Source organism: Haliotis asinina, chromosome 12 (assembly GCF_037392515.1).
Source record: "Haliotis asinina isolate JCU_RB_2024 chromosome 12, JCU_Hal_asi_v2, whole genome shotgun sequence".
Classification (NCBI taxonomy): domain Eukaryota; kingdom Metazoa; phylum Mollusca; class Gastropoda; order Lepetellida; family Haliotidae; genus Haliotis; species Haliotis asinina.
Genome location: NC_090291.1, coordinates 51,785,907 through 51,813,577, shown reverse-complemented (window position 1 = coordinate 51,813,577; position 27,671 = coordinate 51,785,907). Strand labels below are relative to the sequence as shown.

Sequence of the window (27,671 nt, the reverse complement as noted above, 5' to 3'; positions counted from 1 at the left end):
CTGTTTGGAAGCTGCTTCGAAGTTTCTGTTATTTATTTCCATAAAGTCATAAGGGATAATGTCTTTTACTGCATCAATAGGAATCTGAAGTAGGGTTGTCCCAATATTAGATAACACAGGCCAGTGTATTGTCGAGAATATGTGACATTGTACCTACAAGAATGCATGCTCTTAACCAAACACTGCATTTGGTTATAAATTTGTGCGGTTTCCAAATAAAAACAGAAGGCTCATGTGTAAACAAACTCAAAAAAACCATCATGTTTGTCTCAAGCATAAAAATTCACACAAAATGACAACTCCTCCAAACTTGTATACAAAGTTTATTGTTGACAAACATATATGAACACTGCTGATCTCTCTACAAGCAGTTCACAGAGTTTACTATTGTAGTCAAAATTAAACGTGTAACGCTCATGGAATCCAGTCTGTAGTTTCTGTGATATATCATTATGATTTGATGGAAGCTTTTACTGGCCCAGGACACATATTGCTTTAGAAAATGTTTGCGAAACTTCTGATGGTGTAAAAGCAATCAAACCCATGCAAGCCGTGAAGAAGCCATATATATCACATAGGAATAATTTCTGTAAAATAACATGTTTTTAATAACATACTGCAGTCAGTTGTATATTGGATCTGGTGTCCATGGTAACTGAATTGCCTATTTATAATTGGATATGATTCATACTGCATTATTGGCACACATTTATCATTACTACCAAAAGACTGGGATTATCAATGTGTTTTTTTATTCTGTATCTAGCATTACACAGGTCACACAAATAGTGATCGGGATGGCTTTCAATTTCAGCTCTGATGTCAACTATTAATCATTTGTACAAATCAAATTTTGACAAATAACACAAGACTTTTGAAGTGTGGTTGACAGAAGGCTGAAATGGAGAAATACAGCCTTCTTAACAAAGATGGTACACATTAAGTACCAACAGCAGATCTCATAGACTTAAGGAAGGTTTACAAAATGTCTGTGTGTTTCAATTACTGTGATGAATGCAGGGCCAAAGAGAAATTACCATCAAAGATCTAGATATCTTTCACATCACTGTCTTTGCATCACAATAAAAATCATATCCCTACACTTTCAGTAGCTGATGGGAGAATTTATTGTATATTCAATACATTATTTAAATTACTTGACTTATGAATACATATCTGCAAACACAAAAAGGTTGTTCCAAATAACAAGAAAATACCTTAAGATGAAGTGGTCAGTACATTGTACAATTTGCAGGGTAAATATGACCAGTTTCACTACAAATGAATATTCCAAAACCAGTATATTAGAATACACTCTCCTTTGTAACATAAAATGGTTAGAGACCTTGAAAATAGGCCTATGCCAGCAACGCTATATTTTTGGTGAAACATACTGACACATTCGATGGGAGAAAGCAATCACTGTTCTTGTTGATTACAATATATCAGTTTATGAAAACAATGCTCAATAACATTGCAAATTGATCATTTCCCTGGCTCTGAATACAGGGACTGTGTAGAGAGACCTAAGACAACAATGCTGTTCAACATGTTCTCACAAAGCATACAAATCACAGACATATGTACAATATACAAACACCTCACAGGGAACTACAGGTTCTGATTATGTCAACCCTCACTGCACACAGTGAACGCTCAATGCAGATAAAATCAAGTCATAATAATTACAATATCTTTGTCAGTTTAAAGGAAATGAAAAAAAAAAGAGTGACAGTGAAATATGAAAACTGACTGCCACACCTAAAAACTATAGCAATTCTCTAAACATAGTAAATGAGTAATTTTGATGTACATGTATGACATTTTGCTAAACATGTCCTCATTGCATGGGTATCTGCCCAGCATTGCTTCCTACAATATAATGACAACTACATGACATATGTTGAGATCAACATGTAACAAGAGCTGACATCAATTACACTCCAAGAACTAAATTAGAGATTTAAAACCAGACAAATATGACTTCTTGTTTCACACATCTTGAAGCCTATCCACAGGAAAACATAGGATGTAGTCAAGGTAGAATTATACAAGGGAACATGACTGATGGTTCAATATGTGGTTTGCTCACAAGTTGCTGTGGAATTGCAGGATTCCTGCAGTGCAGCATCTGTGAACAAACACATGGGTTTATAAGTTCACTCTGCGAGTGGTACATGCTGTTGGTAGGATGCTCATGTTTACTTCACGAAAACACCTGGTGTCATCACTGACTTTCTGTGACCCATTCAAGAACCTGTTTGGACTTTAATGCCATATAGAATCTGTTTATCTGGATAATTAAAACTGTGTATCCTCTTGCACTGACATTTCATGTTATTATCACACAAGCAATAAATATCCAATAGTAAGACTTACATGAAATGCCCATTAAAAAATCCCGCTCGGACCATGTTCCAATTCCTTATTTGGAAGGAGTCATCAAGTTTCCTGCATAGAAGTGCAGGCAGATTTGAGGCTAGTACAACCTCAGAACAAGAAGGCACATTTGTCTGGCTTTAGAAATATTTTGTTACTTTGGCTGAGAAGACATCTTGATGAACGCTACTTAATTAAGGCTAAAGAAAAGGGACACATATACTACCTTCTAGAATCACACGTAAGCCATAATTTGGTCAAAGTCATGGTCACTCTTTTTAAAAAATACCACAGACAATAAAAACTGTTCACACCGACTACAGGAGTGGATGACGTATACAGCTCAATCACTGTCAGCATGAATATACAACTGAAAGGATGTTAAAGAAAGTTGATATTTTCCTTATGATTGTATTTAGTTACTCTGTCATTGCACAACAGATTAACGTTTTTCATACAAGAAAAAACTGGAATTCCTTAACTCCTTTTGAGTAGTATGAGCTCAGGGAGGACAAATAAAGAGTGAAACACCTAAAAATTCACCATATACTTTATAAAAACTATTTTGTAAGAAACATGTTTTTGATGGTGAAAAGAGGTATTCTCCCTGAGAATAAAAAAGAAACTTGACAGGTTTCTGTTTAACTGTCTCTCACAGCTGGAGTGGAGTTTCCTTCAATAATCACAGGCGGCAACAAACATTTGTTCTTTGCAACAGTACTATATTTAGACTCATAACACTGCATCCGTAACACACACATAGCCAATATGTCTCAAATCTTTAAATTAATATCCACAAACACATCATGTATATGAAAACTATCACATCCACTAGAGTCTTGAATGACATTTAGAACTAATACATACAAAGACAAGAATTTTATGGAAGTCAATTTCTTTATTGTAAAGGACATGATTTTTTGGAGTATAAGAAATGCCAGATTTAGGGATGTTAACTTTTTTAAAGTTGATAACACGATGTTTCAGAGCGTTATGCATGTTATGCATCCATAACATTCTCGCCTTTATCATATCCAGTGTCCCAACCATGTTTCCTTCTCTAAGAAATGTTTTAAAGATTATCTTCAACTGTTGATAAATCTGATACAGTTTTCCATATGTATGAAACATAGATCTGTATTCTAACCCAACATCTGGAGTTAAAAAGCAGGGCTGATAAAGTTATATCTACACCTACTGTGAAATTAAAAAACAAAAACACAATAACTACTTCATTGGCTAGTTCACAAAATATCGAAACAGACAACAAATCGAAACAATGTCATCACTTCTTCTGATTACAATAAACATCAGCTGACGATCTGAACAAAGGGACCAGTCATTGTTATCAGGGGTGGCCTACAAGCGGTGATGTGTATGTCAGGTAGGGGGTGGGGTGGCAGGTACAGAAAATACTGACAGTCCCCTAACACTCCCTATAATTCTGGATGACCATCACCATGTCTTTCACGACCCTTCCCAAAACATCTTTGGTGACTGACTCCCTCTTTCCTCCCCCATCTATATAAGCCATGCCCCTACACATGTACAACAGTACTAACACTGACCATACCCAGATACACAGTTGTCCATGCCTGACAATTGCCAGTCGTCACAAACATCACTAACAATAACAATACAACAAGCACTCACACTTTGATTTCTTCAGACATTTTATGACAAATATACATGAAAAGCTCCGCCTTTGTAAACACTTTCCATGCAAAAATTAGAAAACAGTTGCAATGTCAAAATATTGCTTTCACAAGGCACGTGTTTGATAACCTTCTTCACTGGGTAATTAACTGTGTGCTAAATAGAGCTGTGCTGGCTGATACAACAGGAACTCCCATCCTAGCCAAGGGGGCGTCACAAGATGGACACTGAAGATGACAGATCAAATGTTACAACTGTTGGGTTTACCCTCACTTGAAATGAGACAAGAGGAGGCACAAACAAATATCGCCTGGAACCAACATTCTTCAAAGAGCTTAATGAACACAGTATATATTTTATCACATCTGACTTACTTTCCCTTGTTAGAAATATGAGTTTCTAGAACAAATGGCAACATTAGTTTCGTACATCAGGCCTGACCAATGTTATTTCCTGTTTTATGGACTTTTGTCTTCAGAGCATCTACAGGCAGGAGGGGGGAAAAAAAATTAAAAATCTAAATATTAAAAGTATTTTACTTCTGGATATTTACTAAGCGTATATGGGGCCAAAACACAATCAGTGATCTTTCTTCTTGTAAGTTTACATGTTTGGCCAATAATAACAATAACAAAGAGATTCTCTTCTTTTTGAGTAAGGAAAATTGATTTCTATTTTTCTTCTTATTCTTGTAAAAATACGACCAGCGGAACCTTAAACAAGAAATAGAACTGGTCTGGTCTCATCATCTGAAGCTGAGGATTAGCTAATGGGCTTCAAAAAGACCATTTACATTGATTATAACAGGAGTTGCTTCTGAACAGAGGAATTGTGATATCATCCTGATGTGACCTGTATAATTAAAGCTATTCATCTACAACAGACCTAACCTCCCAGTACATCTGAACACTACACCTCTCATCACACACTGACTTCTGAGAATAGACATAGTGTTCCAGCACAGCTATTGGTCAACAATTATCACCATCAGCAACAACACCACCACCACCGTCACATAATACTGCTATAAAAGCTGCAAGTTACACATCACTTCAAGCTTGTCTTGTACAATGAAAAAGCACAGATACTTGATTCATAAACAGACAACAGCCTATCATATCAACTCAGTATAAGGACTGTTCTATTTCCGGACATGTAAAATAAAATGATACTACAATCATGCTTTTCTTCTCATCATGCAAAAGCTATAAATTCTACATGCTCATTGATATGAAAATATGTCTCCGAACACTAACAATAACTGTTGTTCTTAAGCCAGGACTGTACACGTGTGCTGTACACATACCCTTTGCCATATTAGTCTAAAGGAAAACACCCTTATCAAACCACGTGTCTGAATTACAGGAATACAAATACTGTAAGACATCACAGTGTTACAAACATGTCTTGCATCCACATACAAGTCAAACTAACATCAGCTTCATCCACTTTAGGAAAAACAATGACAACACTATTAATTCAAGAATGGTGGACATACCAGTAAGCAGGTGACAGGTTACTGAGATATATCAGACAGGACTTCAGAAAGCTCTTGGTTCCTAACTTCAAAAAGTACTCTTTGACATATAGCAACATTTTCCCCACACCTTAAGAACCTAGTTTGCTCATAGTGTCTGCAGTAGGTACATCCAGAAAACAGCACGATTAATGCAAAGGAAACAGCAAATAGCAGATCTAATTGTGTCATCAACCAGAAAGCATTATGGCAATACCGAGTTAGGTATGTCTGTAGACCGGTATGTCCCATAAACTTTACATGGTCTGACTACTTCTCTGTGTGAGCAATCTATAAAGGTGGGTAAAAGTTTATTAAGACAAAGGTATTCATGATCATTTCCTAGTAAAAATGATTGTTGGGGTTAATTTTTAGTTCATTCAAAGTGAGTCATTCTGAACTAACTCATTCTTGCTTGTTTCACCAAGATTCAGCTGAACAAAATTATCATCAACAAATCACTTTTGACATATGCTGTTTGTCAGTCCAAAAGATTTGAATAGAAAGATTTTTCTTTAAACTTCATCAGTAGTCTTGATAACGGGCATCATTATATGTTCCTCTATGTTTAAGTCTCATCTTGACTACTTCAGCTATTGTCAATATTTGTTCTGTCATAAAAGAAATAACTATACTGCAATATTTCTCTTATATATCAATATGACAGAATCATGGTGCCTCTCACCATATTATAAGTTCTAAAGATTTGTTTTTCAGGTGAAACTAACAGAAGTGCAATTCTACTTTTGTAACAACTTGACTAACAATATGAGCTAGTTAGCATCATGACAACCTTTCATATGATCATATCGTGACACACTTAGCAAATCCTACAGCATCAGTACATGTGCACTAAGGTGTTGTTTAAATATTGACAGTGTACATGTCAGTTCACAAAGCACCTGGACACTGGAGGGATCAGGACATCTTCCTCAGCAGTCAGAGGAAGAGAAAGAACAGTAAGAACTTACGCTATACTGACTGAAATATGTTCATTGTCAAATATTTGTGATGTTTCACTGATAATGATTTAAAACATTTTGGAAACAGATGAAAACATCATGATGGTGTAAGTACAAAAGAAACCATTTCCTTAGATATGTAAGGTAGCACTGTATTTTAAAAATGGGTAAATTAAAAAATATAAATTGACACAATGAATTTCCTGAAGTTTGATCCAAATGTTTTTATCTGATAGTCACATCCTTAAGTACAGAAAAAGCCAAGTTTCTTTTATCAAGTGAAGTACTGAATTAAAGATTTCATACTGGTCAATCACAATGATGTAATCAGGAACCAAATCTTAAAGACCAATCCCGACTCGTTGCCACTGAATTAAAGCCCATTGTCAAGCATACATAGAAGTCTCCATAATAATGCATCAACACACAATATATTTGCAGCTGAGAATGATGTCAAATGATATCATCTAGTTTGTGACTGGTCACAAGCAGTGCAAACATTTGGGAATACTTTACAATGATTTAGAAATGTTTAAAAGTTTCGGATGCCTGTAATGTTAAAACAAACAAAATTAAAACACATTGTATTAGTACTCTACACACATGTTAATCAGAACATCATGAAACAGAAAGTGGAAACAAAAGAAAACAATATCCAGATTACATTGCTACTACCCACCTAAAATAATTAAAATTATTTCTCAATATGACAAAAAAATTCAGAACATTTCTAGACTTAAGTAACACGTATCTGATAGAGCAAAAACGCAAGTTCAGATTTTCTTCAACGATATGCATCATGAAGAAAACTAGATATGATTACAACTTTTCACATATATCCATGTATGTGTAACAAGGCAATAAACTCAAGATCTAACACATATCTAAATCTGAACCAAGCAAAACTAAAAGTGACCATCATGATACAGTGTAATATGAAAACGTGTTTTGAGAAACCAGCCTACATAACTTGCATTTCACTAACAGATAATTGGTCAGTATCTGTGTCCAACGACATGGAAATATTACAGGTGGATTAATTCTGTACTGGATCAATACTGTGCCCTACAACATTGCTGGCTACAAGTCAGTCCTGACTTTGAAATAAATGCCCGTCGTGTGACAAGGAAATCTTATGTTGGGCTTGTGCTCCTTTTGGCCTTCAGTAAACTTACATTTATGCGATGACATATTTGTCAAGCTGCAGGTCTTCCAGCACAAGGGGCAGAACGAGTTTAGTCAAAGCCAGAAGCTTTAAGGGACCACTGGCCCTTACTTCTGACTTTGTTACGAATCAAGAAAGTAAGTCACTACACATATTTGAAATATGCCAACGAAATTGATATTTTTCAAATCTGACTAAAAAATACCCTTTCATTATCATGTAATCGTCAATACAACACAACCTAATAATCATGTTTTGTTCAGGGTGGCATAAAGATGCATTCATCATGACATATTTTCATGAAAATCAGAACTATACTTTGATTTGACACCTCTTCAAATGAAGAGATAACTCACACTCTGCAAAAAGAACTGCCAGTAATTATTCAAGTTTAAAAAATAGAAATGTCATATGCTGATCCAATGCACTCTTGGGTCAAACATTTCCAGGCCTACTTCATGATTGGCTTGGTACGAAATTCACCTGGCATGGCCTGTTATGATAGAGAGCAATAAGCATTTTAATGAAACTGAACAAATAAATCAAGAAATGACTAATACAGAACTTAGGTAAGTAGAGTCTGACAGCATTTAAAAAAAGGTTTGTGATGGGACATTTACGACATCTACATCAGGACCTTTCAGAGATGAAAATGAAATTCTTGCTATCATAATCTTATTCATCATCTAAAAGCAAACAAATGAGTAAGTAGAGTTCTAGAAATAGAAATATAACTTTCTCAAAACATATGAGGAACTGCTGTAAGTCTAAAAAACCATGTAGGCATTATAACAGTTCAGAAAAAGTAATACATTTTAGGCCAGTCTCACACAACCATCTTTGTGTGACAAAAAGGCCAAAGAACAAAAGGGTAAAAAAAGAAAAAGTCAACAGGCCAAAGAAAAGTATAAAGCGCCATATACTTTTGTCAAAAGGCCCAAACTTTTAGAAAACAGTAAGATTACATGAAATGTATTACATGTTTTTTTCTATCACATCCTAAACATATCAGAGTGTCTCAGTCTTATTTATTTAAAACATCTCAGAGTGGTTAAGTGTCTACTTTATAAAATACAACTGTTAGTGTAATGATTACAAGTAGTCAGTAATCTAAACAAAATTAACAGTTGTGGTTAGTGTTTATGTTATGAGTATAGTCAACCATGCACCTGTTCCTGCAATGACTACAAGACATAACAGAGTCACGGATGTCAGACACTAGTCAGTAATCTAAACAAGATTAACGTTTTATTTTGTTGTGAGGTGTAAACACAGTCATGGGTGTCAGTATCATAATATATCATCATATCTAATATTGTATACTTCAGTTTCAGGTCCATTTCAACTATTGAGTGTATGATGATCACAATAATAAAATATTGCTTTTGTACACATTAATAAAAATATAAACAATAGTAATAAGTATTAATATAATCCAACATATAAAATATAGATTAGTCTGTATGACATAAGGTTCTTTTTCATCGATAACCCTTTGGACTTCAATCTCTGGTCCTTTTGACTTTTTCAATTTTTGGCCCTTATGTCCTTGTCCCTTTTGACTACAACCCCTTTGCGCAACCGTAATCGTACGTCTGTGCAGCGGTAGTGGAGATAGACATTCATAGCAAAAATTACTTTACCATGTTTAGGACAATATCTGCAGAGTAAATATATATCAGGCAAGTTAAGTAGGCCAAACGAAAACACACAAGCAACAGTCGCGTACAGACATGAACCCTGTAAGTAAGTAAACAACTGATAATGACTTCGGAAAATTAATTACAACTGCAAAAGAACAGAGGGAAACTGAATATCAAACTTGTCTTATATCAAAACTATCAAACAATAAGAAGAGTTACAGAAATTAAAAATGCTTTCTAAACATTACTTTCACAAGTCTAGCAGTGATGACAATCTGGGGTTTGTTTGCACATCTGGGGTTTGTTAGCAAAGCGTTCTCACCACCAGAACTGTCGACACTGTGTGTTAAAGTAAAGGCTAGTTATAGCACAAATATCTTACAACACAACATCGTGTATGGTAAATATCTAGATCCAGCCATTAATGAAAGGAAGTAGAATGCATCTGTAGATTAGCGAATAACTTATAACGACTCCTGATGAACAATTACAACCAAGTTGTGCAACTTGACAGCACGGTCATGTAACATACACAGAAGATGAAGCTGACAGATGAGATATGACAGGTAAGGACGTCGTCTAGTTTCAACTTTTGCTTGCCCACTTCAAGTCATCATCGCGAGGTTTGTGGCCTGTGAGGCACTCGATGACATTTTCTAGGGTGGTCCAGAAGCGAATAGTTTCAAGAGGGTAGTTGAGCCATCCTGTGGTGATACAGAAGTAGGTCTCATGAGGGGCCACATGGTGGATACGATGGTGTTTCCTGGGCAGGATGATGTGCAGGTCCTGCAAGACTGTGATGTAGCGAGGCAGGCCGAAGTAGGTGTGAGACCACTTGTGGAACTGTAACAAAAAGACAAAAAGGTTATGAATAATAGCAGCTGGTTGCACACAGTCAAATGGGCCATCTGGGCCATCTCTGTATATATACTGGCAGCTGGTTGCACACAGTCAAATGGGCCATCTCTGTATATATACTGGCAGCTGGTTGCACAGAGTCAAATGGGCCATCTCTGTATATATACTGGCAGCTGGTTGCACACAGTCAAATGGGCCATCTCTACATATATGGTCATGCTGTAACATTTGCAGCATTGTGACTGGACTTGTAAACATCAGAAAGTCAAAGTCATGTAAGAGTAGAATAAGCTCTTTGGACCTGGAGTGCTGAGAGGCTAGATCTCGGACCAGGGTCAAGAAAGGACACCATACAGTTATAAAATGTTGTTCTTTGAAAGCAGTAATGGAGCCCCTTTCCTTGAATGTAAGTTAATTTGGAATATTTCCCACATCATGAATAAACTTTTACAACATGTATGGCATATCACTATAAAGTGTCATAGTCTGGAGCTGAATATCAGTTTGGTTTGACAAGCATAGATTGATTTGTATCAGTATATGCTATTGGGATACGATGACGTGTGCCAAACAGTGAGTGAGTGAGTTTAGTTTTACGCCGCACTCAGCAATATTCCAGCTATATGGCGGCGGTCTGTAAATAATCGAGTCTGGACCAGACAATCCAGTGACCAACAACATGAGCATCGATCTGCGCACTTGGGAACCGATGACATGTGTCAACCAAGTCAGCGAGGCTGACCACCCGATCCCGTTAGTCGCCTCTTACGACAAGCATAGTCACCTTTTATGGCAAGCATGGGTTGCTGAAGGCCTATTCTACCCCGGGACCTTCACAGGTCTGTGCCAAACAAGTCAGTGAGTCTGACCAATGATCTGGTGATCATGTCCTCAGTAAGGGACATAACTCTGCAGTGAACTGCATGATATTGATTGTGTTTGACATCACCCACCTGGTTTGTCAGGCTGACAAAAATGGCCAATAGATAGACAAAACACTCCCAGTTGTAGGTGGCAATGATTTCCTCTGGTGAGTAGGTCAGGAACTTGAATGCCATGTTGGCTAAGGCTGGAATAGTCACTGCAAAGTTGTCACCATTGGTCTCAATAAAATCATGGCGAGTAATGGACGTGGGATCGATGTGGTGTTCCCGGAATGGACGAATAAATGCCTGCAGGATAAAAGAATATTGTTGTGAGCGAGTACATCAATAAGAAAATACAACTGCAAACAAATCTAAACTTCATATGAAGAAACAAGATAGTGACTCCCAGCTGACCAGTCCTTGTTTCACCGATTAATGCTGACTGCCAGGTAGGAAAGAACAAGTATCATATTTTTAACGTCTTTTAGCTATAAAGCAGCTGGGGGATGGACCCCATGACTGCTCTATCTACTTCACCACTGAGATAGTCCTCAAAGGAAGGGAGAGGATCATAATATACAGTACATGTGCTAGCTGGAGAAACACCATGAAATTGAGGGAAAAGTCTATCTGAATGAGTTCCTGTGCTGTAACATGCATTGCCACTGCAATATATACTCCAAATATAATCCAAAATGGATAGTGCAAACCAATCCTGGAGAGTGTGAACAATAATGTACATTATTATATAACACAAAGATTTCAACAATATTCAATTCCTTGTAAAAAGTCAAAAGCTTTTGTCCATCAACAGAAACATGTATTCTATCCATGTAAATTATGGTAGTGACTTGAATTACTGTAAAAAGAATGAGAATGACCTGCGATATCCCCCAACCTAACCCGATCAAATGCCTAAATTTATGACTTCAGCCATTTGTCTGAAGCCAGAGGCTCGTAGAATTGTGGGGGGTTAGTAAATTTGTTTGCGCTACATTGCTATAGCTGACAAAGTCTGATGTGTTTAAAGTACTCTTGCCTCCTTTACATCATAAAAAAATAATTAGGAGGGGATTAATTCAGACTTAACTGTTCAGTGTGGCATTAAACACTAGTGAGTATGGTTTTATGCTGCTTTTAATAATATTCCAGCAGTATGACAGTGGGGAACACAAAAAAGGGCTTCACACATTGTACATTGGTGCGCAATCATACCTAAGACTTCAGTCTGATGAGCAGACACTTTAACATGTTTAACCGCTAGGCAATTAACTTCACTTTACCTGTGTTTGGGGACATAATGTTGACAAGTTATCAAGTTATGGCATCTTCACACTTGTTGTTTGAAGCATGAGTCATTAAAATTCATCCATCTGATGAAAACCAGGGCCATACAAACCAGTGATTGATTCTACTAACAAGGTCCCTTGATATATGGGAGGCATTGGCTAGTCTAATGCTTGAAGCATTAGCTTGTCATGCCAAAGGTCCGGAATCGATTCCCAACATGGCTGTAAATGTGTGAAGTCCATTTCTGATGAACCCTGCGTGATATTCCTGACTCTTCCTAAAGGCTGCGTAAAAACGACACTCACTCACTCTAGCCATCTAGGCACTACCATACACAATCAAATGAGGCTGATAACATGTTTGACACATTCGTGTCTTTCAAGCAAAGGATGCTGGGTGACTATCCTCGCAAAAAGTTCCCAAAAGGTTGTCAAAGATGAGAATTCATGCCTCCACTTCAACACAAACTAGCCATCACAAAATAAAAAATCAATTTCTGTTTTCAATGAATATGTTATCAGTTTGTTGTGAAGTCATGAATGTAACATTAAGTCTTTGAAGGGCATTTAGAAGTGAAATACATAAGAATGAAGATTTTTATGGATATCAACTTATTTAATTGATGATGACCTGATGAAGGAGTAAGCATTAACTCAGAAATGTTGTGTTCTCATAATAAAGAAGTTGATATCCATAAAAATCTTCATTCGAATGTAACATTACTTACAACGAGTGGATCTCATTTATAAACACATTACTGCACAGCATGTAGTAAAAGCTAGTATGAACTGATTGAACATGTTAAAACAAGTGCTATAGCAGAGATGCCAACCCTGAATCAAATGAAAGTGAGTTTGAGAGGGAGCTCGGGCCCCTTTGGACAGTTGGGGTAAGGGTCAGGGTGGTGGGTGGTGGTTGTGTCCTGGGGCCTCACCTATGAAAATCTTTGATTCAGCCTGGATGTATGCTATAACTGGGCATGCTTTACCAGGTAATACTTAACTCACATGAATATATTTAAATAGGTATTTACTAAAATTCTTCAAACATTCTAAATTTATAAACATAATTGTATTTTCTAAAAAAGGCGACGTTTTTTATAGACAAATCGGACAGTGCATTTTCTATTTGAAAATCAGAGTGGTTGGCATCTCTGCTACAGGTCACATACAGGTCTGCTACAGGTTTCGACATTCTACATTACATGTCAGCAGTCTTGTATTGCAGGCCACGTGTGACATACATCATATCAATACCATAGTTATCTTGATAACTTCAATAATACGATGATAACCTATATCCAGTTCACTATCAACTTGACAAACGCATAAAAATTACACTGACTTACTATTTGAACCAGTGCATGGATCACCCAACTGACATCAAGTGTTCATAATGAGAGGAGGATGCATGTGCAGTGTTATGATGGGTCATAGAGTCTGTTTTGCCCCTATAGCAATGAGTTAGTGTGTGACTTTTGTTTTATGGTGCTTTTAGCAATATTCCAGCAATGTCACTGCAGGACACTCCATGTGCTTCACACATTTGGGGGAATATAACTTGAGTCTTCAGTGTGACAAGTGAGCACTTTAACCATAGGCTACCCCACTGTCCCCTATATCAATGGAAGGCAGTGACTCTCTGTCTCTGACACTGAAATTGTTGACTCTCTAAGTGGGTGAAGTTTTTAGTTTGAAGCCACACTCCGCATCATTAAAGCTTTCCAACAGTGCTGAATCTGTTCCTGTCATTCATGTCACTGATGTCCTGGGCAACAAGTGGATGAGCGAAGTGTACAACTCAATGTCAAACAACTGTTTATTGCACTGAGGTTTTATCAAGGTTTTAGCTTCATGGCTGACATGCACGCTCATGTTCTGCTCTCATTCAGGTGAACCAATGGATCAGTTACATTTATTTATCACATGTGACAGATGTGCTGGCTCCCACACAGACATCTGGACCTTTTGAACCTTCCATGAGTTAAAACATGTTATCATTCAGTAGCTATTATTAGTTATCTTTCAGGGTCTCAATGTAGTTTCATCACTCTGGACTTATCTAATAATGTTTTATACTAATAACAACCAGTTGTAAACTTATTGTTACCAACAACAAATATGATGCAAACAATTTGAAAAAATACAAAGGAAAGATTTGCAAGTAAGGCAGAGAAAGAGGCTTTTTCAAAGCAAATAACCAGTGTTGTGATACCATTTGGTACCTGAAGGAAAGTTGATATTTATACAGGTATTGATGATCAAGAGTTTTTGCTTTTTGGTGGGCCAGTGAACCACCTGGTTAAATTTGGGTGAGCCCAAATGTTTGCTAGGAGGGTCCAAGTGACCCACTAGACTAATTTTTCATTGGCTTCTTTCAGATTTCGGTGCTTAAAGTTTTACTTAAATGTATTACCTTAATTTGTATGTTAACAAACTGTTTTAATAAGTTTGCATTCTTTTCTGAAACATAATAATTCATGAACAGAAACTGAAACTGAAAAATACCCAATGAATGATTTTTAGAAAAGTTTTCATTAGCTGACTTGTTACAACAACTAATCCGGCATATTAATGTATGTGGATTAAAACTGGTTCACTTAGTAATCTTTCACATGATGCAGCGAACGATAACAATATTAATAGTGTATTATATTTACTTAGGCCGCACTTGTATTCTTTGGATGTGGTGTTTTCAAATATTATGTGTCCATAGGTTGCAATCCAAATTTCTGTCAGTGGCAATTCATATTTTAAAGCGGAGATGATAAAGAAACGCATCATACATTTATCCCAGTTGATCAATTTTTCACATCATAGGCACAGAGCTTATCTGGAGCTGTGGTCATTGAACACCTGATACCATGGACACAGACTTGACATGGCAGCTGTCACAGTGATAAAGTTTGTAAACCAGCATGGTGAACATGCTACGGGGCACATAGATCATCTGGGTCATGTTCCCATGTCACTTGGACACTAAAGTTATGCAAGACTCATGTATTGTGATGCAAATGTAAAAATATTCATGCAAAGTATCTTCTCATTTTTAGAGATCTATATAAGATATTGTACTTTTTGACAAAAGCTTCAGCACAACCAGTTTGACATTGTGAAAATGTTTCATTTCTTAAAAGAAAAGATAAGAGTTCTGAATTCTTGAAATTAATTCCAAGTGTAGCCTCTTACGTACTTTTAGTGCTACAAAACCACTCTAAATGGCACCTTAGCCTTTTGGTTCATGAAATTCCAACACTGGCTGAACAGAAACAATTTTGAACAAACACACTATGCTAACAAGAACAATGTTGCAAAACATTCATACATATTCACTGGTACTAGAGAAGTTGCTATAAACTATGTTGCAAAACATTCACACATATTCACTGGTACTAGAGAAGTTGCTATAAACAATGTTGCAAAACATTCATACATATTCACTGGTACTAGAGAAGTTGCTATAAACAATGTTGCAAAACATTCATACATATTCACTGGTACTAGAGAAGTTGCTATAAACAATGTTGCAAAACATTCATACATATTCACTGGTACTAGAGAAGTTGCTATAAACAATGCCGCCAAATACTGATGATGATTGAGCAAGGAACAAGAGTCCTGCGCTAGCCTGCCTGCCTGCCTGCCAGATCCTGATTCATATTCTTTACTCTATCATTAACTCTTACTGAAATGCTACAGCATCATTTGAAGTATGATCAAGTCCAGATTTTCCACCAGCTCTTATCTTACTAAACATGCTATATCTTCTTTCAGTTTCAATGGACTGATTTGTTTTCTGTTCAAATAACATCTTTGAACCTCAGTATTACCAGTGAGGCCAGCTTTCTGGCAGAGACTCTAATTTTACAGACTGCCAGTCTGTTGTTCCATGTATCTGCTCTGGATTTGTTAAATCCTTTCTGGGCTGTAACACTTTGAAGTTACCAGCCTTTTTGTCTGGCTGAGGTTCGGGCTTACTACATATATTGGTATTACCTTAAGTTCTACAACTTGTTCAAAACATTCCTGTTTATTTTATTCATGCTGTATGCGAAATTCAAAGCAGTTTATCAAATATTTGACAAAATCAGTCATACAATGCGTTGTACCTGTAGCATCAACATCTTCCTTACACATCTTTAATGATCATCACATTTAGAATGACAAATAATGCATTTTAGTGTGGTGAACAAAACTAAGACTAATTATAATAGACAGCCTCATAAATGTCTGCACCCTTTCATCAAAAGACGGACAATGGACAATGTTCCATGACACAAGATTCTTGTACATTCAGTGTTGAAGAATACTGTCTGACCCTCTGAAAATTCCAGCAGATTTGCTGACTTCATGGAAGTCTTCAACCCGCCAGCCCCAGTGTCTGACTGTATTTCACAATGACTTTGACTGAAGTTGCCATATATGACACATCACATTTGTTTGCTGTTAATAAATTTTACTTGCTAATAATTTCAATGCCAATTACGAGAAATGTTCAATCTGAAATGGGTGATTAATTTTTATTCTATAGGTCCTGTGAATTTTCAGTGGGCCAGACAGATCTCAAAACTTACAGGACCCAATGTCCTGTTACTTTGAAACATCAATCGTGAACACTGACATCGGATCCTGATGAGGAGTAAATAAAGCACTTCTTGCATTTGGTATTTGGTCACAAGGTTCTGTTGTACCTCCATGTCATAATGCAGAAATATTTAGACAAAATACCATGCAAATGAATCCCTTTTTACCTGATAGTAAGAAAACAGGCTGTATGAACATTCTGACATTGAAACTAAATGCCTTGTATCTTGCTATGAAGTCAAAAGCATCACAATGTCTTCCAGTCAATGTCTCCTAACATTTGGGAGCTAAATTAACTCCAGCTCATTCAATCAGTAGTTTTCTATTTTCAGGTGGTTTTCATTCTTTAAAATGGCAGATTTAAACATGACTGCTAAATAAATATGTTGTAGTATTATCATATGGAGTCATATGGAGTATATGTGGTCTCATGGATACCCCCCATGTGTTTTATATACTCCTTTAAGTCTTGCCGACCACTGGACCAATAATATAAGGGTAACGTTATTTTTCAGGGCATTTCATTTGCAGAAGCCCGAGGACTTTCATTAACTGCCAGACGAAGGAGGGCAGTTGAAAAGACCGAGGGCTTCTGCAAATGATAATGCTCTGAAAAATAGCGTTACCGTTATTATAGCTAAAATGAACAGAATTTTTAATGAAATAAGAATAAAAACAGCGGCATCGGTTTAGAAGCATTTACTGCCAACAACAAAACGACGGAGGTCACTGACACACATTTTACACATATAGCCACGTCATAAAACAACACAGATGACATCACTGTTGAGAGTGACGACATTTGACCTTGACCTTTACTTATTCTACCAGTCGCCATTGTTTACAGTGATGAACAACGTTGGACTTCAAGTCGATATTTTCATTGCTGTATGTTGTCATTTATGGTACAACTGTTATGGTTGGCACAGGCAGGAAAGTGCATAATGGCAGAGGCACATGTGACAAATGTGAGCCAGATATAGGGTCAATAATGAACCCTTGTTCAAACGAGCTGTAAGTGATTGAACTTCAACAGCTGAGCTACTTGTGACGTCACCTAACACGGGCTTGATAATGGCCCGTCGTCAAGCATTTTACGGGCATTATCAAGTTACAGTGGCCCGCTCATTTCTCATAACGTGTGGTCGTTTTAATGATAATTCTGTCCATTTTAGCTATAAAAGCGTATATACTTCTTGTGTTACAGTTACTTATACTCTACACAGGACAGAGCAGCCTTACCTTGCCAATGATCGGCAGTTCAACAGAGCCCCAGGAATCAGCAGCCCAATGTACCAGACCACTGAAAAAGTCTGCTGATAAAATTCCTAGAACTAGAAACAAAGAAAACAATAATCATTATCACAATATGACATGTTATCATAGAAGCCATCCTCTATGTTTCTATGGCTAGTGAAGTTTCTAAACACAAAAACCCACTCTCGCTGTTCTCAAAATCTCAAATGGCATGTTTCATAGTCATATTATGCATTGGTATACAAGTAAAAAATTGGGGCCCACATCTTTGCAGTAACCATGGAAACATGCATGTTTGTTTTCCCCAATGATTATATTTCTAGTAAGATTCTACAGATGCCACAAAATCCTCTAAGCAACACTGAGTATGCTACATACAAACAGAACATCAAGTTCATACTTACGTGCTGCAGGTAGTATGTAGTACCAGTTTTCAATTTGAAAATAACGTAACAACTGTATACCATTGAAGGCCATCAGTATAAGAGTCACGTAGAAACATACCACCTCCTGCAGTCGCTTCCCTGAAGCAGAAAATGCTGTATCAGTATGGCATGAGTATGATAAATCCTGAACTACCTAACCAATGAGGTAATAACATGAAAACACAAGATTCACTAACTCTGGGGGTATTTTCCATCTTACTTTGAAATCCACATGCATAACAGGTGCAGATGTTTTACTTTTAACACATATAAGATGATCAACGACCTGACAAATGACCCCAATTTGCATACTTGGGAACGCCCCACAGAATGATCCACTTGAAACAAGAGGGAGACAGGTTGTCTGATAAATATCGAGAAGTTCATTTTCCCTGTGCGTTTCACGCATGATTTGTTATAGCACACTCAATTTGGGAACAGGTACAATCCCAACGAATTGAATCAACACAATATACTGAGCAAATATGTTTAGGACCACCGATCCATTTCACGAAGCAAATGACATTTTCCTGCGTTTTTTTTTAACAAAATTGTTCAATATCTAAAATGTTTGTCAATGCCCCAATCATCTATTTGTCTTCGCCTTAGGTTAGCGTGGAATATCAGTATCTTATGCCTGAAATAGCAGTCTTATCATTCGAATGAATATACGATGCTGATTTCATGTCACGGTTAGCATGTATTGCCCGTGCATAATCGTCAAGCTACCTGTAGCAGCCATGTGTACCCGCCCAATTCGTTGTACCGCCTCTCTTGTCACAAATGTGTTTAGTGCGTAGGATCTAATATGTGTCCAGCAGTAGTATATCACGATATTGATGCATCACTGAATGTAAAGGATTGATGGTGCATTCATAAGAAATTATGGCCATCCGTATGTAAGACCTGGTGAATTGCTCTGATTGCGTAACAATTACGTCTCACGATGAAAAGGGATGGGCAAGTGTGCCTACTGCGCTAAGTCCTCCAGTCGAAGATGACACAACACAAAAGGACAGCAATAACATGTATTAAAACAAAGGCGTGGCTCGGATCTGCAAATTCTGACTGCACAGTCCAGGTGAAACCTAAAACACAATCCAGAGGGCTTGTTGTCACCTAGACAGTACAGGCAGAAAGAGCCACAAAACAGTTATACAGATATAAAGCATGTACATAGGATCCCCACCTGAGGTGGGATGAAAGTCACATTCACAGGACCAACGGGGAGGATAAAAGTATACATATATATGCACAAAGTGGGGCAATGTGTATGCCGAACACATTTGTGATATATATAAACCGGTTTTAATTTGTACGTCACAATAACCACGACAGGACACCTGGCCTGTACAATGTATGCGGCTAAGGGAGATGGGGTATGACAGCCTGTTGGATGATCGAACTAGTCCATACGAGGCTAGCTCCAACAGCACGTCGATACACCCAGTAGGTAAGCCACTGGTGGTTACCCAGGAAGAACACCTAATTGTAATTAATAAATTAATAAGATGTAATAAATGGATATTACATTATTTATATTGCTACAATTTGCAGGTGTATTATTGGCCATATAATATGATACATCATATTATTATTGAATAAACAGTGACTTCACTTTCACCTCAAGTGGGGAAACATCCTAAAATGATTGACATAACGGTATGTAGAAATACTATATAATTCCAAAGAAATATCTGCGATTGGTATTTCGCACAATAAATTGAGAGGGCTGCCTGGTAGTTAATGCTAAGACTTTTGGCAACATCAGATTGCATAACGCCAGACGCGAAGAGAACGAGAAAATAGTCTTGTGTAGAAAAGTAAACACAGTTTTGAGATGAGAAGAAATGATTCCATAACTCAAAATAGGGATAAGTGCACAAAGCATCTATAAATCACATGGTGCTGAAACCTTGACTCAATAATATTCACATGCTGAATGATCATGTAACAAATGTGCCATTACACATCAGTAGTAATATACAGATATACTGGATAAGGTTACATGAGACTGTCCTAGGCTTCTACTTTGTTAAGATAAACATAAAGCAGACGACGGGCCCTGGTTTGTTTACATCCGGTGCAGCCATTTTGTAATGCAGCCGGAAGGGAGCCGAGGAATGCCGAGGAGAGCCGAACACTACCAAAGTTCTCTGCTGCTCAGTGGAGAGGTCAGCACTGGTCAGTGCATGATAATGATCGCCACTAATTACCTCCAGATGACACAGTGATACTTTAACTGGGCGCAGTGGAAAACAATGGAAACCGGGACAATGGTACAGCCGCTTTTTACTGTAGCATAAAATGGCTGAAAAGTTCTGCTGTTAACGCAACAAGTATTAAATAAAATGGAATTTTGAATTTAGCAATGAGCTAGAGCAATTTTAACAAGCAGATCAAATAAACAATGTACAATTCTAAACACACAACGTGCTTTGCTCAAATTAATTCCCTGAGGGAAGTGTTTTACAAGGAGTACATGTCATTTGTTCTTGCCATCGAGTGCACATTTGGACAGTCACAGATGAGTGACATTTTGCCACATTGGCACAACAAGAACAATTGATTACAGTGACCACAACACTTGTTTTTAAATTTTGATTTATCAGAATTAAATAATAATTTATTAATTTGGAAACTGCTCACAATTACTTTTCTTGTTAACAGCATAACTATACATTGGAACCTAATACAGAAGACATAGTAGCAATTTGGAGATAAACCGGGATTCTTACCTAAAACACAATCCAGAGGGCTTGTTGTCACCTAGACAGTACAGGCAGAAAGAGGAAGATTTCGAGGTTGGGGGTCCCACGCTCCCTCTCGCCCCTGTCACGCGACAACATACCCCCTGGGGATTGGCTGAAAAAACTGTTGCTATGGGACCCATGGCACCAGTGCCTTGAGCCCCCAAACCTTATCAGATATTTGGTAAAGAGAGGGATATTGGGTTACTAGTGCAAGGGCCAGAGACAAAATATCCAGCCTTTACACTAACCCGGAGTGAAATTTAGAAAATCTGAATACGAGTGGGCAGCCATGAAGTATTGTGCATATAAAAAACCCTGTCAAGTCAGTTAAAAGCGTCTGCGTTTTACGTCCCATGTGTCAGGCTCTTCTCTTTCAGAGTCAGAATTGTCCACTGTGATCCGTAAGGACGCACCGGTCCCCTGACCTAGTGTTGCTGGACGGTGGTGCTGACACAGTTCCTTACGGCGGTTGATCTCAGTGTCCATTTCTGAGTCTGACCTGTGGTGATAGAGCCTGGGATCAGATATCTCTGGCTGTGTGACTGGGTATCCACACAACAGCTGAGACAGGCAAATCTCAGTTGCAATGATGCCGTTCACTGTTGGATGCACTGTGTCCTTCAAGTACCAGCCAGGTGATTTTCCTCCCTTCCTGTCCAAGAAGATCTTGGTCATGTCTAGCACCGAGAACTTGTGTTGTGTGGCAAGACACATGAGGTCCCAGTTGAACTTGAGCCGCTTTTCGTCAATGGCCGACTTCTTGTGCTTGGCTTTACAGTGTCGCCGCCAACCCGCTTCATAGACTGTTGTCATGATTAGCGACGACGTAAGACGCTGAGCAAGGGCAATAATTTTCTGGACGTCCTGTCTGATGGCCTCTGTACTGGAGCGGTCTCCCAGGATATTGTTGAGGCCAACACACAGGACAAGCTTATCTACCTTTACGCCCTCCACAGCTGCCTTGAACAGGATCGGGATCAAGTCTTGGGTTGCCATCCCACCAAAACACCTGATGTCTGCCTTGATTCCTGGGTGGAAATCAGGATCCATCATCCGCAATACCGAGTCGGATACTATTAGAAGTGGTGACGTCTGGGGCAGCTGGACATTTAACCAGCCACGTTGTTCCGCTCTTCTTGGACGCTCATCAGTTGGGTCCATGATGAGGAGTTCTGGATCCAGCCCCACTTCTTTTCCCAGCTGCATCAGGGATCCTATGTCTTGGTGGGCTGTGGAGACAATCCGCATCCTCTTTGAGGGTCTGACTCGTCCCTTGGACAACAGTTCCATCTCCGGGTCCACACGTGGACCTGAGGATAATGGTCCTGTGTTTTGGGGTTTGTCTTCCCGAGGTGCTGATGTCATTCTGCCACTTTCTACGGTGCCTGAATTGGAGGGTAACTCCCTGGGTGAACGGCTGCTGTCTGGAGCACTAGACCGATTGAGGGAAGCCATGACATCCGAGAGAAGGTCCTCTGTCATTTTGAGACTTGCCCTGGCCTGGTCTCTTTGCATGCGGAAGAGGTCTCTTTCTCTCCGTACAATTTCAAGTTCTTGAAGGAGAGATGGGCTGGATTCCATGATGATATGATGATAACTGAAAACACATAATGAGAGAAACCAGAGCAACAACAACCAGGTGGCCCATGAGGCAAAGCATTAACACATATAATTAATGAGAAAGATTTGGTATGCTCAACTAATGTAAACAGTTAATTCATAAACTTATTGATACTTTTCTGTTAAGATTACACATGTATGACCTGACTGTATTTCTTCGCCCATGGATCCCAGGAGAAAAACCTGGTACTTCGTCGCTGGCGCTGGGATCGACGAGGAGGTTCTGCCTGTGTTGTAGTAACAGTCTCCTCACTGGGGAGAGACTGGAGTGGCTCATCAGCGGCAACTGGGCTGCTTGTTGGAGTTACTTCCACAGTGTTCACGGAGGTCACAGGTAAGTTTGGCTCACCAGCAGATGATTCTACCAGATCACAGGGAATGATGAAGGACGTCTCTTCATTTTCCGGATCTTCAGGCAGTCCATCTTCTCTGTGATGTGGTTCTCTGGAGCCCTCTCTTTCCATGGACTGTGATGGAGCAGCTTCAGCTTCCACTGCAGTCGTTTCCCGGGGTAGGGGTTCTGCAGTGGTCACCTCATTTTGCGCACAAGGAACCGTTTGGCTAGCAGGGACCTCGTCCTCTATGGGCTTTGTGTATGGCACAGTCGGCTCTTGTGGCTCGAAGGGTTGAGCCTCAGGATTCAAGCTGCTTGTGGGTGCAGCTTTAATGGTTTCAGACTGTGGATACCATACATTGACTGCGTGAAGTTCATCTTCAGAGGATTCCACGATATCCTCTGGTGGTTGATCTCGGGCTCTCGATCTGGTGACAGGCCGCCTCTGACGTTGGTTTTTATCTGGTTCATCCATGTCTAGGGGCAATGAACCAACAGGAAGTAACAGGTTCCGATGGTAGGTCTTTGAGGGTCCATCTCCATTTTCTGGACGAACAACATAGACGGGTAGTTCACTTTGTTGTCGTTCCACTATGAAGACACCTGACTTCCATCTGTCCGCAATCTTATGTTTCCCTTTGACCCCAATGTTGCGGACAAGCACACGGTCACCTGGTTCCAATGCTGCTGCATGAGCCTTTCTATCGTAGTAGCCCTTGTTACGAATCGCTGACTTTTGGGCATTTTCCCTGGCCACTTGGAATGCGAACTGGAGTCGGTCCCGCAGATCTTTGACATACTGTTTAGGTCCTTTTGAAGTCCTTCTGTCAGGATCTGTTCCAAACACCATGTCTACTGGCAGGCGTGCATGACGGCCAAACATGAGGTAGTATGGTGAGTAGCCTGTTGTGTCGTGTACAATGCAATTGTACGCATGGGCCAGAGGTCCAACATATTTTCTCCAGTCTTTCTTTTGGCTGAGGTTGAGGGTGCCGAGCATATCCAAGAGAGTACGATTCATTCTCTCAGTTACACCATTGCAGCGAGGGTTATATGGTGATGTTCTTATTTTCTTGATGCCTGCCATATCACACAACTTCTTGATGACTCTTGACTCAAAGTCCCTTCCTTGATCAGACAGCAAGTGCTGGGGATAACCATAGTGACAAATGAGGTTTTCCCATAAAGCTTTGGCTACAGTAGTAGCTTTCTGATCCTTTGTTGGAATGGCCATCGCATACTTTGTGAAGTGATCAGTGATCACCAGTACATTTTCAAAACCACCCTTGTCTGGTTCGATGGATAAGTAGTCAATGCAGACTAGTTCAAGCGGCACAGACGGTAAGATGGCTTCCAGTGGTGCAGTTTCCTTCCTGGCTTTCCTCCGGATGCATCTTTCACAGTTTGCACAATAAGTTTGAATGGAGGTAGCCATGAATGGCCAGAAGAACCTCTGGCGAGCAAGGGATAAGGTGCTGTTGCTGCAGGGATGTCCAACTTGATCATGAACCCCATGAATTGCCTCTTTGCGATATTGGTTGGGGATGACCAGTTGTTGTCGTTCTATACCCTTGGAATCAGTGACCATTCTATAGAGGATGTTATCTTTAATGATGAGCTTCTCAAATTCTCGCAAGTAGACATGCATGTCAGGATGGGTTTTAGATGTCTCTGTTCTGCATGGTCCCTGCTTTGATTTGATCACTGATATGATTTGACTGATTTCTGGATCCAGGCCTTGTGCTTTTTTCCAATCCACTGTGGACTGAGCACGATCCAGGACTGTAGGTGGCTCGGCCAAACTGTCAGGAACTGCTTTCTTGCAACAGGACAGTGCTTCCACTAAAGCAGGTTCTTCTGTGCTGGAGACAGTAACATTTTGAGAATATGCCATGCACTTCTTTTCTTGCCTGGTTATTTCCTTGAGACTCCCTTGCTTCCTACCCTCTGAATTGGTGTAAATGCCATGACACTGAAGAATGGCCCGGATTGAGCATGAGGAACACTCCACCACTCCAGGTTCTGGAGCATCGAGGGGTGTGCTCCGAGCAATCAGCCAGTCTATTCTTTCAGTGTCCTGTTTAAACTCCAGATCTTCTTCTTGAGCTTCCTGTGGCATGCGGCTTAGAGCATCTGCATCAGTCATCTGCGCTCCTGGCCGATACTTGATGTTAAAATTGTAGGCTGCTAGGGCTGCTAACCATCGGTATCCCATGGCATCTACTTTGGCAGACTTCAGGACATATGTAAGGGGATTATTGTCTGTTACAACTGTGAATTCCGTGCCATAGAGGTAGTCATGGAACTTGTCAGTAACGGCCCACTTCAATGCTAGAAATTCACGCTTGTGTGCTGGATAATTTGCCTCACTTTTGGAAAGACCTCGGCTTGCATAGGCAATGACTTTCAGGCTCCCGTCCTGTTGTTGGTAGAGGACAGCTCCAAGTCCAGTGCCACTGGCATCAGTGTGGAGTTCAAAAGGGGCAGACAGGTCAGCATAACCCAACACAGGAGGAGTGGTTAGTTTTTCCTTGATCTTCTCAAAAGCTGTTTGGCACTCCCCTGTCCACTTATCCCCGAAAGGAGTCTTCAGGGTGATGTTGTTTTTTCCAGGAATTCTTCCGAGTTTGAGCATGGTCTTCCTTGGAGTGTAGCCAGCTGTCAGTGCGTTTAATGGTTTGCAAAGACGACTGAATCCTTCAACAAAGCGGCGGTAGTATCCAGCGAATCCAAGGAAGCTTTTCAGTTCACCAATGTTGGTTGGGACAGACCATTCTCTTACAGCTTTGATTTTGTTAGGGTCTGGTGATATTCCTTCTTTGGAACATACATGGCCAAGGTGGGTGACAGTTGTTTGGAAGAACTTGCACTTTTCAGGGTCCAGCTTGAGGCCAAACTTACGAAGTCGAGCAAGAGTCTGGAACAGTCGATCTTCATGAGTGGGGATGTCTTCTGCGAAGACAATGAGATCATCCATATAGACAACCAGCTCCTTTAGATTCATGTCCCCTACACACCGGTCCATCAGGCGTTGAAATGTCAAGGGGCTGTTCACAAGACCCATGCTCATTCTCTTGTATTCAAACAGTCCAAATGGACACACAAAGGCAGTGTACTTTGCTGATTCCTCATCCATCGGGACAGCATAGAAGGCCGATTTAACGTCCAGCTGGGTGAACCATGCCGACCCATGTAGAGCTGCGAAGAGATCTTCTACTTTCGGAATAGGATATGAATCCCGAATTGTCCTAGAATTCAACTTCCGGTAGTCCACACATAGCCTTAGCTTTCCTGATTTCTTGCGAATGAGGACTATCGGACTCGCAAAGGGACTTGATGAAGGCTGAATGATGTCCGCATCTATTGACTGTTGTATGTGACGGCGACAGTCTTCAAAGTCCTGAGGTCGTATTGGGCGGGCTCTCTCCCTGAATGGCGAGTCGTCTGTCAGTCTAATGGCATGAGTGGCCTGCTCCGTCTTCCCAATGTCATAATCATGAGTGGAAAACACATCTCTCATAGCCTGTAGCCTCCTGATGATCCTTTGCTTGTCTTCCTTTGGCAAAGGTGAGTCACCAAAGTCGAAGTTCAGTTCTGGTGGTGACTTCTCTGTGGACATCTGGATAGCATTGCAGTGAACAGGCGACTTGGCTGTGTCTCCCTTCTTCAGGCTGTTATACACCCAGTCAAGGGGGGTGACATCATGTGGGAGGTACAAGTCAGCCAGTGCTTTCCGAGGAGAGATGGTTACATCACAGGGTGAGACATTGTGAACCAATACTTTTATTCTTGGGGAACTCCCTGTGACTGACACAACCGCATTCATGACTTGAAGACTGTCTCCATACAACTGTTGATGATTGATGCCTTCCTGAATCAGAACTGTTTGTGCAGTAGTTGGAATATTGACCTTTCTTGCTATGCCATTAATCTCCATAGTCTGTCCTGCTGGTATGTTTATGATCTTCCTTCCAGTTAGCCGGACAGTTCCTAGGCGTCCGGAAGGATCAGAAACAATACTGCTGAAGATGTGTGCCACTTCACTCCTTATTGGCAGGGTGCATAAATAGGGCTGATGTCTTCGCTTCTGGCATTTTTCCGCTATCCTCCGGAACGTGTTGGTGCCAACCACGATGGGGATTTCCGAGGAGAAGGGGGTATCTGGACACACCAAGGCGATGGTATGTACCTCCTCATTCGTACCAGCGACTTCCTTTGGCAGTGACATAGCAAGACGAATAAAACCATCATATGGAACAGGTTGACCTCCGGCACCATCTACTTTCAGTGGAATGTCCTTTAAACTTTCTACTGGCAGATGGGACAGATGTTTCTTGTAAAAGGACCGGCAAATGGTGGTTACT

At 39.7% G+C, this 27,671-nt stretch overlaps 1 protein-coding gene across 1 annotated transcript in view; it reads right to left on the bottom strand.

The window, feature by feature from the left end:
• Positions 1-307: 307 nt before the first annotated feature.
• The window catches only part of LOC137257698 (plasmanylethanolamine desaturase 1-like), a 40,362-nt gene continuing 12,998 nt past the window's right edge, over positions 308-27,671 (bottom strand). The window contains exons 2-5 of the mRNA XM_067795081.1: positions 18,580-18,699; positions 18,161-18,252; positions 11,133-11,351; positions 308-10,164 (exon numbers count right to left, since the gene is read on the bottom strand). Of these exons, the coding sequence (XP_067651182.1) occupies positions 9,907-10,164; positions 11,133-11,351; positions 18,161-18,252; positions 18,580-18,699 (689 nt within the window). The 3' untranslated portion in view covers positions 308-9,906. The remainder of the gene's footprint in view (positions 10,165-11,132; positions 11,352-18,160; positions 18,253-18,579; positions 18,700-27,671) is intronic.